The sequence below is a fragment of the Marmota monax genome, unplaced genomic scaffold, assembly GCF_021218885.2.
Source record: "Marmota monax isolate L192 unplaced genomic scaffold, Marmota_monax_Labrador192_F-V1.1 WCK01_AAM20220418_F8-fsc00292, whole genome shotgun sequence".
Taxonomy (NCBI): Eukaryota; Metazoa; Chordata; class Mammalia; order Rodentia; family Sciuridae; genus Marmota; species Marmota monax.
Genome location: NW_026692864.1, coordinates 546,737 through 559,993, shown reverse-complemented (window position 1 = coordinate 559,993; position 13,257 = coordinate 546,737). Strand labels below are relative to the sequence as shown.

Sequence of the window (13,257 nt, the reverse complement as noted above, 5' to 3'; positions counted from 1 at the left end):
CATCTCCATGACCTCTGGAGCCAGCACCTCCCATCTGCTGGCTTCTCCACAAGGCAGCGACACTTGTCGACCTTTGAATGCCTCAATTTGCTCCCTATCACCTCTCCTGTGGACTGCTAGAAGGACCCCTGACTCCTCTCCCTGTGCCAGCCTAGCTTCCTCCAATTCGCTTGCTAGAGGACCAGCTGCTTCTGTTTGCTCATGCCCGGCAACAGAAACCATTCACCTCACATCCCAGCATGAGGATGCCTTAGAACTGAAAGAAACCTGCCCATGTCAGCTAGCACTTGAGCGCACTGGGTACTTAGGCAAGGCTCCAGTTAGTGAGCGCGGAGGTAAGCCTGTTTTTAAAGTCTTCCTAGTATTTGCAGGGGTGTGTGTTTTCTTTTTTCGAGACAGGGTCTTATTACATTGCCCAGGCTGGCCTTGAATTCCTCAGCTGACACAATTCTCCTGCTCCAGACTCTTGAGTAGGTAGAACTACAGGTGCTACCATCAAGCTAGGCTCGTTTTCAGCCTCCTATCTGATCTAATCAGGCAGACAGTCGTCAAATGGAAGCGCTGGCTCTCCGCTCTGATTCACAGTGCTTATGTTATCACGGTTTTCTTCAATTCTTGGTGTCTAGGGCAGGAAACTTTGTGTCTCTTGACATTTGTTCTTTAAGCTAACTAGATAAAACAAACTGTACCAACCTCTTAAATTCACAGCCAAAGCCCTGTACCTCTCCACAGGGGGTGGGGGTGTCCTGTTCTCCAGGTGGGACAGACAGACTTTGGATGGTTCACACTCGCTGTTTATTCCCAAAGAATGAGCACTCAGTTATGTTCAGATACAAACAAGCATGGTGGGCTCAGATTCAAATGCTTAAAAAGCTGGTTCTTTGAGGCTTCCAAGGCTGGGAACAGACCCGGGGCGAGGCCAGATCTGCTGAGACTTCCCATTTATTTGGACAATTGAAGTCAAGTTCTCGGACCAGTGCAGTCAAGAGGTAATAAGGTGTTTATTAAAAACTCTGTTTCACCCAAAGGCAGTTAAGATTTATAATTTAAAACCCAACCCACTACAAAAAGGGGGGGGGGGGACAGAGGAATAAAAACTGTGCAACATTGATAAAAGGACTGAGACAGACAAGGCCAGGAGGGGCTGCCCCGGGAGTGGGGTCTCTCCTCCTGCAAGGCCAGGAGCAGCAGCAGGGTGGAGACCAGGGGCAATCGAAGCCCATGGCCTGGCCCAGTGCACGGGCCTCTCCAGCAGGAGCAGCTCCGCCCACTGAGGGCCCTCAGTAGTGTGTGTTCATCTTGCAGCTTGGTCACCTGTCCTGTTCACTCTGCTGTGGATGGACATGGGGGGAAAGCAGTTCATGATCATCCTGGGCAGAACAGTCACCTACTCTGAGCCTAAGCAGTTGTTTTCCAGGGCATGTGTCAGGGCTAGGATGGCCCCAAAGGCCTATCAACCCTGGGGAAGGGGCCCAGCGCTCTTCCTCTGATCCCTCCCCAGGAAGTACACCCTCCTAAGCAGTGCCCTGAGTCCCTACCTCCCCCATTACCGAGGCTGCATCCCACAGCCATTCGGTGAGACCGCCAATTGCCACAGCTCCTGCAGCAGCAAACACAGGGAGTCACCACCCACAGGCCCCTCCACCCTCAGTGCTCTCCGCCCCCTCTCCAAGAGCCTGGGGACTTACCCTCGGTCTCCCTCCAGTGTGCTCTGGATTTCCTTCAGGACTCCTGCAGGGCAGTGAGGCCTGGTGAGGCCAGCAGGGGCTGGGCCAGCTAGCAGCCTCTCCCCGCTTTGCCCGTCTTGCCCACCTCAGGGAAACAGCCCTCAGTTTCACCAGGCCCTCCAGGCCTCACCCAGTATCCAGGAACACCCTTCCCCCCCTCCTGCCAGCCCCCACCCTGACTCACGCTCATCATTGAGCAGTGCGTGCTCCATCACCGGGCCGGGTTTCTTCTCTGGAAGGCAGAGGCAGGTGAGATGGACCCTACCCTGGGTCCTTCTCTACCTGGCTCTCCTCTTAACAATGGTACACTTCCTATTTCCAGCACCAAATCTCCTTGCTCACCTGGGGCTCCATCCCTCCGTTCCCGCCCCAGTCTAACCAGGTGTGGCCCAGATGTTCCCCCAGGTGGTGGCCCCAAGAGGCCTGACTTACCCTCTCCATCACTTTGGCTCCCCGAGTTCCTGTGGGGGAAAGACAGTGAGGGCCAGGAGCCTCTAAGCTCCTTACTCTGGCCCTGAAAGCCTTGGTCCCCTGAAGACTGCGTGGCATCAACTGGCCTGGCCTGCCACAGTACTGGGTCAGAGAAGAACAGAGCCAACAGAGCCCTTCCCTGAACTGGTGACTTGCAAGGGAGGAAGGGGGCCTCTCACTAGTCAGCAGAGGGGAGGCGGCGGGGGGAGAGGCCATGCCAAGGTCTTCTGCCCTCCCTCACCTGGTTTGGCCCAAGGACTTGTCCGGGCCAGGGCCATTGCCATTGCTGGGGCGGCTGTGGTGCTTGGTTCTGGCAGATTCCACCAGACACCGGGGCTCGACCAGCCATTTGGTGGAAAGAGAAAAGCGCTCAAACTCTGAGGGTGAGATCAGGTAGAAACCTGGAGAGCAGAAAAGAAATCTGACAGATAAGGCGAGGCCAGGGCTCCCGGGCTGAGGCTGTGGGAGAGCTTCCCCCCAGGGGAAATTAGGAGACAGAACCTCCCTCTCTGCTCTTCACCTGGAGCCAAGCCGGCCTGGCTGCCACGGCCTCGCTGCTGTTCCCTCTCCAGCCCTCAGCAGTGCCGGGGAGCCCCCATCCACCTGCCCCGCCTGCACACCTTGGCCATATTTGGTGAAGACACAGGAGGCAATGCCGCTGACGTCCTCCCGGCGAATGCAGCTGTATCGCACCTGGGGCTTGAGCAGGGGCAGTGAGACCACCTGGATGTCACCCAGGTTGGTGAGGACCGCCAGATGGTGCTCCCCATAATCCTCGGCCCGACAGCTGCTGAAGTGGGCCACGCCAACCCGTCGGACCCTGGAGCCCTCCAGGGCCGTCAGCTTCAGTTTCAGCTTGGCACTCACCTTGGGCAGCGTGAACACCTGGGGCACAGGGCAGTGCTCATGCTGTGGCTATACCATAGTTCTCTTGGCCTGCCCTCAGCAGATGCTCCCCACCCTATCTCAGTGCCCGCCCTGCACCCAGCTCTTAACACACAGTCACTGCACTGGACTGGGAGGACAGGAGGCTGCCGACCTCCACGTCTGGTGGTCTTCCTTCCCACAGACTCAGGTGCTGCCTCAGTGTCCCTGCCTGAGCTTGGGGTCCAGAGACCCCATACAAGACCACTCCCCTTCTTTCCTGTGCCTTTGTCACCTACGACTAACTCCAAATAAAACTTTGTGCCCCAGCTTTCATGACTTGTGCCCAGGTGCGGAGCCCCAAAGAGGTCCCAGGAATTCCTGAGGGATCCTGCTGCCACATGTGGTACCTTAAATTGTTCCTCTGACACCACAAGCAGCTGGTGGCTTCCCTGCATGTCTGGGCTTTTTGACAGGTCATGGGCCACTTCCAGGGGCTCAGGAAGGGGTATGCTGTGCCCGTCGAGCACCAGGATACCCACAACTGGCGCTCGGTGCATCAGTTGGATCTCCTTGGCTATAGAAAAGAGGAGGAGGGCCCTATGGTGGGTGGCCAGGCTGGAGATACCACCTCACCCAGCCCAGGCAGATCAAGCACCCTGTACTCCCCTGTCAGCACTCACCCTGTTCCGCCCGCACTGGCTCATCCATTCTCCGATCAGCCGGGGGCACACGCAGGGAGAAAGCATAGACAGTACCTCCATTGGTGCCAGCCCACAGCGAAGGGCAGTGGCGGGAGCCTACCAAGAGGAAAAGGTTTGCGTATCTAGCCTCTGGCTCTGGGAGTTGGGCAGGAACAGGCAAGCTGGGCTTCTGTCCTGTCCTGATCGTTAGATATCACGTGACTCCAAAGTCCAGTTAGCAAACTTTAAAGAGGTTTTCTCCTCTTCAAAATGGACATGCTGTAGGCCCTGCCCACCTCCCAGGAAAAGATGGGAATGTCCCTCTGACAACTGCATGGCGCCCACACATGGATGGTCCCAAATCCACGACAGCTCAGCCCTAGCTGTGATGTGGCCGAGGATGCTCCCACCCATCAGAGGAGAAGGCCAGATAGTGGACATTTCCACCTGCCTATCAGGTACCAGCAGGCACCACATCATCTTAACCCTCACAGATGCTCCAAAAAAAAAGACAGCATCCTTCATTCCACAGAGAGGGGAGCTGAGGCCAGAAAGGTTAAACGATGTGTCCAAGGCTCTATTTCTAGAGCGCGGTAGCCTGGATATGAAGCCAGGGCAACTCAACTTGGGAGCCCAGGTAGGGGAGGGAAGAGGCAGATGGGGACTCTGATCTCCCCTGCTCACAATGGGAACCCCTCAGAAGTCCCAGATAGGCAGCAGCTCTCACGTGCTCTCACGCCAGGGGTATCCCTCAACCCCCCAACTTCAGGCAGGCCACTCACTGTCCCTCAGGTAGGTGTCGGCAAAGTAGAGGGTCCGGACAAAGCCTGTGAAGGAGTCTTCAGCTGAGCGGGCTTCGATCTTGCGCTGCACAGGTGCCAACTCCATGTTCTGCAGCCCCGTCCGCTCGGGCTTGGTGTTTGCTGCCTGCATCTGCCGTGAGGTGGGTGGTCCTGAGAGAGAGGTCTGTTTCCCCACCCCAGGGGCACTGCTCGATGCCAATCCTCCCAGAAAGGCTGTAAGGCTGGCCATAGCCATGTCCAAGCAGACCTTGTACAAGTGGGAGGTGCCTTGGAGGGAGCTTGCCTGGCCTCCCAGCACATTGTAGGGAAAGGGGCAGAATAATAAGAAAACAACTAATTTTTGCCGGGGACTCACCTCCAAGGTAAGCATTACAATCTTTTGTGCTTGGGGAAGCTGAGGCACAAAAGCAGCGTGACATACTGGCAGTCACAGTTAGTGGGGTGAGAACCTAGGTGGCCTGGATTCAGAGCCTCTGTTTGTAGCCCATGAAGCCCAGGGAGGGAGAGTCACATGGTCCAGGTGATGGCTGCCCTGGGCTTGGCCAGGGCTCAAGGGTAGCCTTAGGCCTCACCTCTCCTGGGGGGCCAGCTGGCCGCCGCTTCCGGCTAGACACTCTGCTGCGGCGTATCCGGCGGAATGACTGACGCAGGGACTTCTTGAGGGACTTTACACGGGACAGTGGGCCCTCCAGGGCTAGTTGGTCACTGGGGTGGAGGGTACACCTGGGGGACATAAGGTCATCAGTGCTGCCAGGGTGCAGGGTCCTCCCAAGGCCTTAGTCCCAGACCCCAGCCCCAGCCATCACACTCACTTGACAAAGACCTGCCGCCGCTGCTGGTGGTCAAAGAGGCCAAAGCCGTGGCTGGTGCCAAAGGCCACAAGCCGCCACTCAGAGTGCAGGGCCAAGGAGGTGACCACAGCTGGGGGCTGGCATTGTACCAACACAAAGGGCTGAAAGCCGGGCTCGAAGTGCATGGGCCCTGCGCGGGCGGCCAGGCGCTCATGTCCCTTCCAGCGGTAGCCCTCCTGGTCCTGCAGCAGGTCGGCCTCCACCTCCTCCACAGCATGCTCTGCCGCCTCGTCGTTCAGCTCCAGCACGAGCACCTGGGTGGGGGCAGATGTGCTCAGCAAGACCCCAGCATCAAAGGACAGCAAAGGATCAGGACTCAAGTCCAGGCTCAGCCTCTGCCTAGCTTCCACCCTTTGTTCTGATTTTAGGAGGAGAGGGAAACAACCATCCTTCCTCTATGGGATCGAGGAACCTTCTAGGGGCCTTTCTCTATTGGATTGAGAAACCTCCATCCCATGGGAGAAGCACAGAGAACGTGCACTCCTGGTGACACCTGCGGGTGGGTGCTCGGAGGCTGGTTCTTGTCCCTGCTGCCCAGAGTCACCCCACCGTTCCTCCACAATCCCTGTCCCTGCCCAGCCTGCTACCTGCCCTGCCGTGCCTGCCACAGCCAGGTAGCCACTGTATTTGCAGAGGAAAATCTTCTGGATGCCCAGCCGGGGGTCATCACTGTAGGGGTCAAAGGAGCCCACCTGATGAGGGAGAGGAGACCTGTGAGCAGCCAGGGCCAGCCCCATCCTCCCCGCCCCACCTCCAGCTTCCAGGTTCCTGGCCTCACCTTACGGAGTGGAGGCCACTCGTCTTCGCCCTGGGCATTGAGGTTCTCGCTGGGGTCCGTTTCAGTGAGGAACACCCGCGCGGTGCTGAGTTTGTACAGCAATCGCAAGCAGACACCAGAGGCATCCCAGAACCGTACAGTGCCATCCTCATGCCTGTGGGCAGAGCCCACCTGTCCCCCGTGAGAGTGATGCCGGCTGGGGTGCCCAGTGTCTGACACACACTCCTCAGGGCGGTGCCCTCACCCACCTTGCCCCTCCCCTGGGAGGAGGAAAAGTAGCATCAGAGTCACTTACCCTGTGAGCAGCAGGTCCCTCTGGGGTGGGGGTGGGGCCAGGCTGGTGCCACCATTGATGGGCCATTCCTGGAGAAAGAGACCAAGAACTCCAGGACTGCTTGGCCCCAAGACGGGCAAGGCTGGATGGGGCTGGGCTGGGCTGGGGCAGGGGCAGGGGCTGGGGCTGGACCTACCATGGTGGAAAACTGAGCATTCTGCCGGCTGCCCGCGGCAATGATGTGCTCCCACAGCTTCAGAGGGATGTTGGAGATGTGGTGGGAGCAGGTGATGGCGGAACAGTGCAGGGAGGCCAGGTAGGGTGGCTGGACAGATGGCCAGCCTGCTGTCCGCAGGTCAATCACCACCAACTCCTCTTCGGCCAGCACCACAAGGGCATAGGGGTCATCAAAGGCTGGGGTACAGGCCAAGGGTCAGGGCCCAGGAGCAAGCAGTTTGCCCCTGCCTGGCCCTGCAGAAAGAGCTACAGCGCTGGAGCCTGGAATCTGCAGGTGCAGAGAGCCCTTGTTCTTGGCTATAAGAACAAAATCTTTCACCTCAGGGAGGCAGCAGGTGTGGGGAAGCAGCCTGCCTGTGTCTGCGCTGCGGAGAGCTAACTGGCCCAAAGCTCACAGGGAGGGACACACCTGGCTGGAACCTGGGCTCCAGCCAAGGCTGAAAAGGTAGAGTCCCTGCCAGGAACGGAGCCCGCCCAGCCCTCTTCCCTGGTTCCTGCTCTCCCTGTTCAGGCCACGAGCTGCGGCTGGGATATGCCCATTGACGCTGTCCCTGCAGCAGCAGTGAGCAGGCCTTTAGCACCCCAGCTACCCATGGTGCATTGCCTTACTGCACACAACACCCTCCATCAGGCCCGACCCCAGCTGCCACTCAATAAACATGTCCTGAAAACTGGCTTCCGGGAGCCCCTCTTCCTAGGCCAGGCTGATCTTGCCAGGCTCCCACATTATCCACCTGGAGAAACTGCTGCCAGCCCATAGCAGCGGCCTGGCTGAGTGCTTCTGCACATTCTGGAAGCCTCATCTGGCTGCACATCTGTCACAGATGGACATTTTCTGCTCCGAGGGCTTCCCTGCATGAGCACCCCATCCCAGTATTGCTGTCTGGCAGAGCCCATCCTGTCTCCCTCCATTTGCTCCCCTCCAGTTCTCTCCAATCAGGCTTTTGTCCCCAGCAGAGAGCTTTCCTCTTGGTTGCCACGTGACCAGGTGTGCACCTTCCCCCAGCTGGGGCCCTCTTTTGCCTTTCTGCAGGTGCAGCATGCCGCCCACCCTCGTCTCCCAGGTCTCCTGCCTCTCTGACCAGTGCTCAGCTTCCTTCGCTAGATTCCACCAACCTCCGAGTTCCTACTATGTTCAGCACGCGCCAGGGCGGGTTTCCTCATGCTGCTTTCATCTGCTGTCCCCTGTGCTACTGGACAGCCTCACCTGCCCCAGGCTTTTCAGAGCTCTGCGTGGGTAACTCCAGAGCTTTCTTCTTTCCCAGGTCTTTGGTCAACATCTCCTCAAACTCGATTCCATTCAAGAAAGCCTGTTCCTCCCTGTACCTTCTCCAAACCTCCTGAGACTCGAGCCAATACCCCTTCCCATCCTGACCCCATCTTTCCTCCATGTACCTCCACCTAGACAAGGGGTTGACAAATCACAGTGCAAGGGCCAGAGCTGGTCCACTGCCTGTTTCTGTAAGATGACGCACTGTGTATGCACTGCCCATGGCTGCACTTGCTCTACAACGGCAGGACTGAGGAGAGGGGGCAGGGACATCATTTGTTACCCGGTCCTTCATGGGTCTGGACCAAGGTCAAGGCTGACTGTTAGAACACTCCAAACCCAACCATGTCCTGTGCCCCCGTCCCAACCTGAGCTTCAGCACCCCCCTTGGTTCCCACCTCCACCCCATGGGAAGTTCCCATACAGATCCTTTCCGAACAGAGGCCAGACCATGGCACCTTTGCTTGGGGCTCTCACCTCTCTAGAATACACCTAAAGGCCTTCCGAGCCTCTAGTTTTACAATCTGGCACTGTCCCCGTCTGGAGTCACCTCCCTCCCTCTGTCCATATCTCACTTGAGCAAGCAAAGAGCTCTCCTGACTTCAAGTCTCTCATCCCAGGTCCCTGTGGGGCCTACGTTGCCCTCTAAGTTCATTCCAGGGCTGGCCTTGCTGGCCACCCTGCCGAAATCAGCCCGGTCACCTGCTCCCTGCCCCTGCCCCCTCACCTGGCTTTGCTTTTTTCTTGCCTCTGATGTTATTATCAGTTTTTTCCCTATTTCCCCACACTTGAGTAAGCCCTACCAGAGCAGGGACTTTGCTCCTGGGATAGGGCCTGGCGGGTGATGGCTGCTTATTAAATAAGAAAGTCTGCCCGGCAAAGGCCCATGGCAGAGGAATCGCACAAGAGACTCAGTGTGCCCACACCCTGCCTGAGGGGAGTAGTTCTGATCATGCACTCAACCCAGGCCACTGGATCCGATCTGGGGACACAGATGGACAATCAGAGGAGCATGGCCAGCCCTAGAAGGCCCTGGCTTTGCCTTGTTTTGCATTGCTGGGATTGAACCCAGGGGTACTGAGCCACCCCCCACTTTTTTTCTGATCTTGAGATAGAATCTCATTAAGTTGCGGGCCAGCCTCGACTGTATGATTCCTGCTGCCTCAGCCTCTAGAGCGGCTGGGGTCACAGGCGTGCGCCACTGTGCCCAGCACACCATTGGTTTTCAGTGTACGGCTCAGTGAGTTTCTCTTGGGAGGATCCTCTGCTGGGGATCAGAGGATCCAATCAGCCAAGGGAAGCAGGGGGAGGCGACAGCCCAGTAGATTCCAGGCTCTGTCCCCACATGGCACTGACTGGTTTGAGGAAGGCAGCTCTGGAGCCCTGCTCTCAGCATCAAGTAAGAGGAGGAAGGAGGGGCCAGGAAAAAAGGAAAAGCAGGCTTAGGTCTCTTCTGTGATGGGGACACCAGGGCTGGGTGGGTCACTCACTAGTGGAGGAGGCCCACCCTCCTGGAGAGCTCCTGGAGGCCTCCTCCCAGATGTTGACATCAGCCCTTGCTGGTCTTGCCTGTCACCAATTTAAGAGGCTGACTCAGAGCTGGCCCCACACAGCTACCTCCCGCCCCACCCAGAAGGCAGGCTTCACTGTGTCTCAGCCTGGACCTTCTTCCTAAGCTTGGTGGACGGTAAATCTAACAAGGCGGATCTGTCCTCACTGGGCTAAGTCCCTCAGAGCCTGGGAAGGGCAAAGAAAGTTCAGGGCAGGCAGGAGGTGTGACCTGGTAAGGATGAAGCTCCAGGCTGTGAACCCAGTTGGGAGGACACAGGGAGGGAGAGAATGGAGAGACATGCCACTGGACTTGGTGACACTTTGTAGCACTAAGAAGGATGCAGGAGGGTGGCTGTTTCGGCATGCCTGTGTAGGACCCTCCCCTTTATTTATGTGCCTACCCAGCACCTCCCACGCCTCACCCTCTGCCCTTTCTTGAAGCTTGCCTACCGGCTGCAGGGTCCACCTCTGCCAAGACGGTGAAGTCAATGACACGGGAAGTGAAGTCAAAGGCTACCTGCTGGCCATTGTGGACCACTGAGATGCAGTGGCGGTCCCCGTAGCTGGCACGTGGCATGCCGCCCTGGAAGATGGTGAAGGGCAACCTGCGGGTATAAGGGGAAGGCTGGGCTGGGCTCCGTACCACCGAGGCAGCCTGGAGCTGGGCCTGTGGTATGGCTTTCCAGAGCACAGAGAAGTGGCCAGCCTTCATGGCAGAGCCTGGGGTGGGGTCCCATGCTGGGAGGTAGGCCGGTCTCAGGGTGACTGGCGGGGGCAAGGCTGGACCCCAACCTCATGCCCACTGCAGCAGCCCAGGAGAACCTGGGGCCAGGCAGGATAGGCAGCCTCCAGCTGAGTCCCTGCCTCTACCTCAGGCCTTCCTGCATCGTTCTTTCTGAAGAAACAGGCCTGTGACTAGAAGGGTCTGTGACCTGCTTACTGAGACCATCTCTCTGGGAGGGTGGAAGGAAGGTGTATGTATGGATTTTGCAGCCCCTGAGAGGCATGGGTGGAGAGCCTGCCCTTCCCTGCCTACCTAGCACCCAAGACACACCTGCAGTTGTTCCCTAGGACCATCTCCCCAAGTAGTCCTAAAGCCTCTCTAGCCCTGAAGGGAGTCTCTGGGAGACAGAGAGGACAGAGCACCATACCTACCCCTGCCTGGTGGTCAGCCAGAAGATTTTGGTAATTGCTTTGCAAGGAAAGGGACCTAAAAGAAAAGTGGTCAGCTGGAACAAGCATATGCCGGTTCCCACCGGCACAGATTGCTCATGTGCAAGGACACCTCACACCCAAACCCTCATGTGGATCTGGGCTGGGGAGTCTCGTTGAGCAGTTCCTAGAGATAGCCTCAGTGGGCATCCAAAGTCTGTGTGGCTTTGGATCAAGCCCTGAGTCTCTCTGGGCCCAGGTTTTGCTTCTGTGAACAGGGTACCCCATGTCTGAATTCAGTAGACTAAAGGGACTCCTCAGACCATGAGGCACTGACCGTAAGGCATGGAGCTGCGCAGGGGCTCAGGTTGCTGGGCCTGACTGGACACAGGCCACTGGCAATGGCTGCCATCAGAGTGGCAAGTGACAATGAGGCGGCCATCCCGCTGCCAAGTGACATTCTCCAGTTGCTTTAGAGGGGGAGAGGGAGAGAGAGCAGTGGGTGGGACTGGGGCAGTGTTAGCAAGGTCTGATCCTCCCCTCCTGCCGCCCAGCGGCTGCACTGCCAAGTGGGGGCTGGGGAGAGCCACGAGGTATCCACCTGTGTCGGGGCACCACCTACCTGGTTACTGAGGAAATGACAGAGTACACGGCTGCCCTGTAGGTCCCAGATGACAACAAGGCCTCGGCTGTAGCCGATCAGGACCTGGTTAGGGTCTCGAGGGTGCTCCTGCAGAGCCTCTACCATCTCAAACACTCGCCGGTGGCGGGCCTCTTCTGGCAACCTGGAGAGGGCAGTGCAGTCAGCCCACAGCAACAGTGGCAGCCTGTGTGCCATCACGGAAAGGTGGCCAGGACACACTGATTTAAAAAATAAATAAAATCCCAAGAATGCCACCAGAGGTGATATAACCTTAAAGAAAGGCAAGGACGTGATTTCTGGAAGTCAACCTGGAGGAGGGATGGAGCAAGAAAGCGGGAGCTGTGATGAGGAAGGGCATGTGGGGACGCTCAGGGGCTGGCTAGAGGGAGGATCGCTCTTAAGAATCGTGCAACCATATGGTCATATTTAGGGCATTTCTACAAGGAGGTGGTATTTCACAAGAAAGAAATTTTAAAGATCAACAAAACTCTATATTACTTGGCCCAGCCCTAGAACTGACTTCTCTTCCTCTTCTGGATCTGGAATGCTGACGTGACTCTGGAGGTACTGAGGCCAACAGAGAACCATGAGGCGGCAGACATGAGACCGAGACCCAACACCAAGAAGTCAAATGGGAGCCTGGACCCTGAAGGCACCCCTATACTGCAAATCAAACCAAACCAAACCTCTCAGCTTTCTCATACCCTATGCTGTAAGCAATGGCTTCTGTGGAATCAGAATTAGCACTGGGAGTGGGACTTGAAGGGTCACTTTCACTTATCTGTAAAGTTTTGATTTTTGAAGTGGATTCCAACATGAAGTATTACTTTGTGTGTGCACGCACATGTGGACACATGCTCTAGAGACTGAAGGCACAGACTCTTGCATGTGAGGCACAGGCTCTACCAATGAGCTACACCTGGTCCTGGTAAATTACTTATTAAAAAAAAAATCTCTTAAAGTTAAGCAACGAAAGAATCACACCATCTTGGAAAACACACTGAGGCATCTGGAAGAACAACAGAATGAAGCTGCATGGCTGGACGGCAGCTGCTGCACATCCCAGTGACTGTGCTCCACACCGTGCCCACTGGCATGTGACCTCATGCCACCTAAGGCACGCTATTACTTAAACACTGGAATAACCCCATACACATAATTTTGCATACTGTTTTTCCCCTCATCCAATGAGACACGGCTGTTCTCTCGTGTGTTTGAACATCATTCAAGGCTTTTTTTGGGGACTGGGGATTGAACTTAGGGGCACTTGACCACTGAGCCACATCCCCAGCCCTATTTTGTATTTTATTTAGGGACAGGGTCTTATTGAGTTGCTTAGTGCCTCGCCATTGCTGAGGCTGGCTTTGAACTCACGAGATTCTCTTGTCTCGGCCTCCCGAGCCGCTGGGATTACAGACATGTGCCTGGCCGCAAGGCCTTCTTACTGGAGGCAAATGATGTCTTTACAGAGCTGAAGGCTGCTGCATAATCAGATAGCACCCAACCACCCCACCTCTCACCACTGAAAGAAGTTCTGGAATGGTCATTGCCACACCTCTGTCTTTTCTTTTCTTTTTTTTTAATATTTTTAGTGGTAGGGCTGGGCTTGTGGCTAAGTGGTAGAGTGCTCACCTAGCACGTGTGAGGCACTGGGTTCGATCCTCAACACCACATAAATATAAAATAAAGATACTGTGTCCACCTAAAGCTAAAAAATAAATATAAAAAAATTTAGTTGTAGATAGACACAATGCATTTATCTATCTATCTATTTATTTATTTATGGTGCTGAGGATCAAACCCTATCTGCTAAGTGAGAAAGGCACTGGAGTTTGTACACAGAGGGACCCAGCCCCATGAGCTACGTACCAATGTGTAGCTCATTGGTAGAGCCTGTGCCTCACATGCAAGAGGCTGTGCCTTCAGTTCCTAGAGCCCCAGCCCTAGCCCCAC

General features: G+C 56.3%; 1 protein-coding gene across 9 annotated transcripts in view; it reads right to left on the bottom strand.

Annotated features, from left to right (window-relative positions):
• Positions 1 to 982: 982 nt before the first annotated feature.
• Positions 983 to 13,257, bottom strand: part of Llgl2 (LLGL scribble cell polarity complex component 2) — a 37,878-nt gene continuing 25,603 nt past the window's right edge. Inside the window, exons 7-26 of one of the 9 annotated variants that reach the window (XM_046449546.1) lie at positions 11,284 to 11,446; positions 10,999 to 11,131; positions 10,665 to 10,719; positions 9,960 to 10,114; positions 6,648 to 6,865; positions 6,473 to 6,540; positions 6,178 to 6,331; positions 5,987 to 6,091; positions 5,361 to 5,653; positions 5,121 to 5,271; positions 4,528 to 4,678; positions 3,746 to 3,862; positions 3,473 to 3,639; positions 2,819 to 3,083; positions 2,440 to 2,599; positions 2,160 to 2,188; positions 1,902 to 1,959; positions 1,689 to 1,731; positions 1,539 to 1,600; positions 983 to 1,331 (exon numbers count right to left, since the gene is read on the bottom strand). In XM_046449546.1, coding sequence (XP_046305502.1) covers positions 1,547 to 1,600; positions 1,689 to 1,731; positions 1,902 to 1,959; positions 2,160 to 2,188; positions 2,440 to 2,599; positions 2,819 to 3,083; positions 3,473 to 3,639; positions 3,746 to 3,862; positions 4,528 to 4,678; positions 5,121 to 5,271; positions 5,361 to 5,653; positions 5,987 to 6,091; positions 6,178 to 6,331; positions 6,473 to 6,540; positions 6,648 to 6,865; positions 9,960 to 10,114; positions 10,665 to 10,719; positions 10,999 to 11,131; positions 11,284 to 11,446 — 2,539 coding nt within the window. In that variant the 3' untranslated portion in view covers positions 983 to 1,331; positions 1,539 to 1,546. Of the gene's footprint in view, positions 1,332 to 1,538; positions 1,601 to 1,688; positions 1,732 to 1,901; positions 1,960 to 2,159; positions 2,189 to 2,439; positions 2,600 to 2,818; positions 3,084 to 3,472; positions 3,640 to 3,745; positions 3,863 to 4,527; positions 4,679 to 5,120; positions 5,272 to 5,360; positions 5,654 to 5,986; positions 6,092 to 6,177; positions 6,349 to 6,472; positions 6,541 to 6,647; positions 6,866 to 9,959; positions 10,115 to 10,664; positions 10,720 to 10,998; positions 11,132 to 11,283; positions 11,447 to 13,257 lie in introns of those variants that run through there. The other 8 variants (XM_046449543.1, XM_046449544.1, XM_046449545.2 and 5 more) reach the window with 8 other exon arrangements.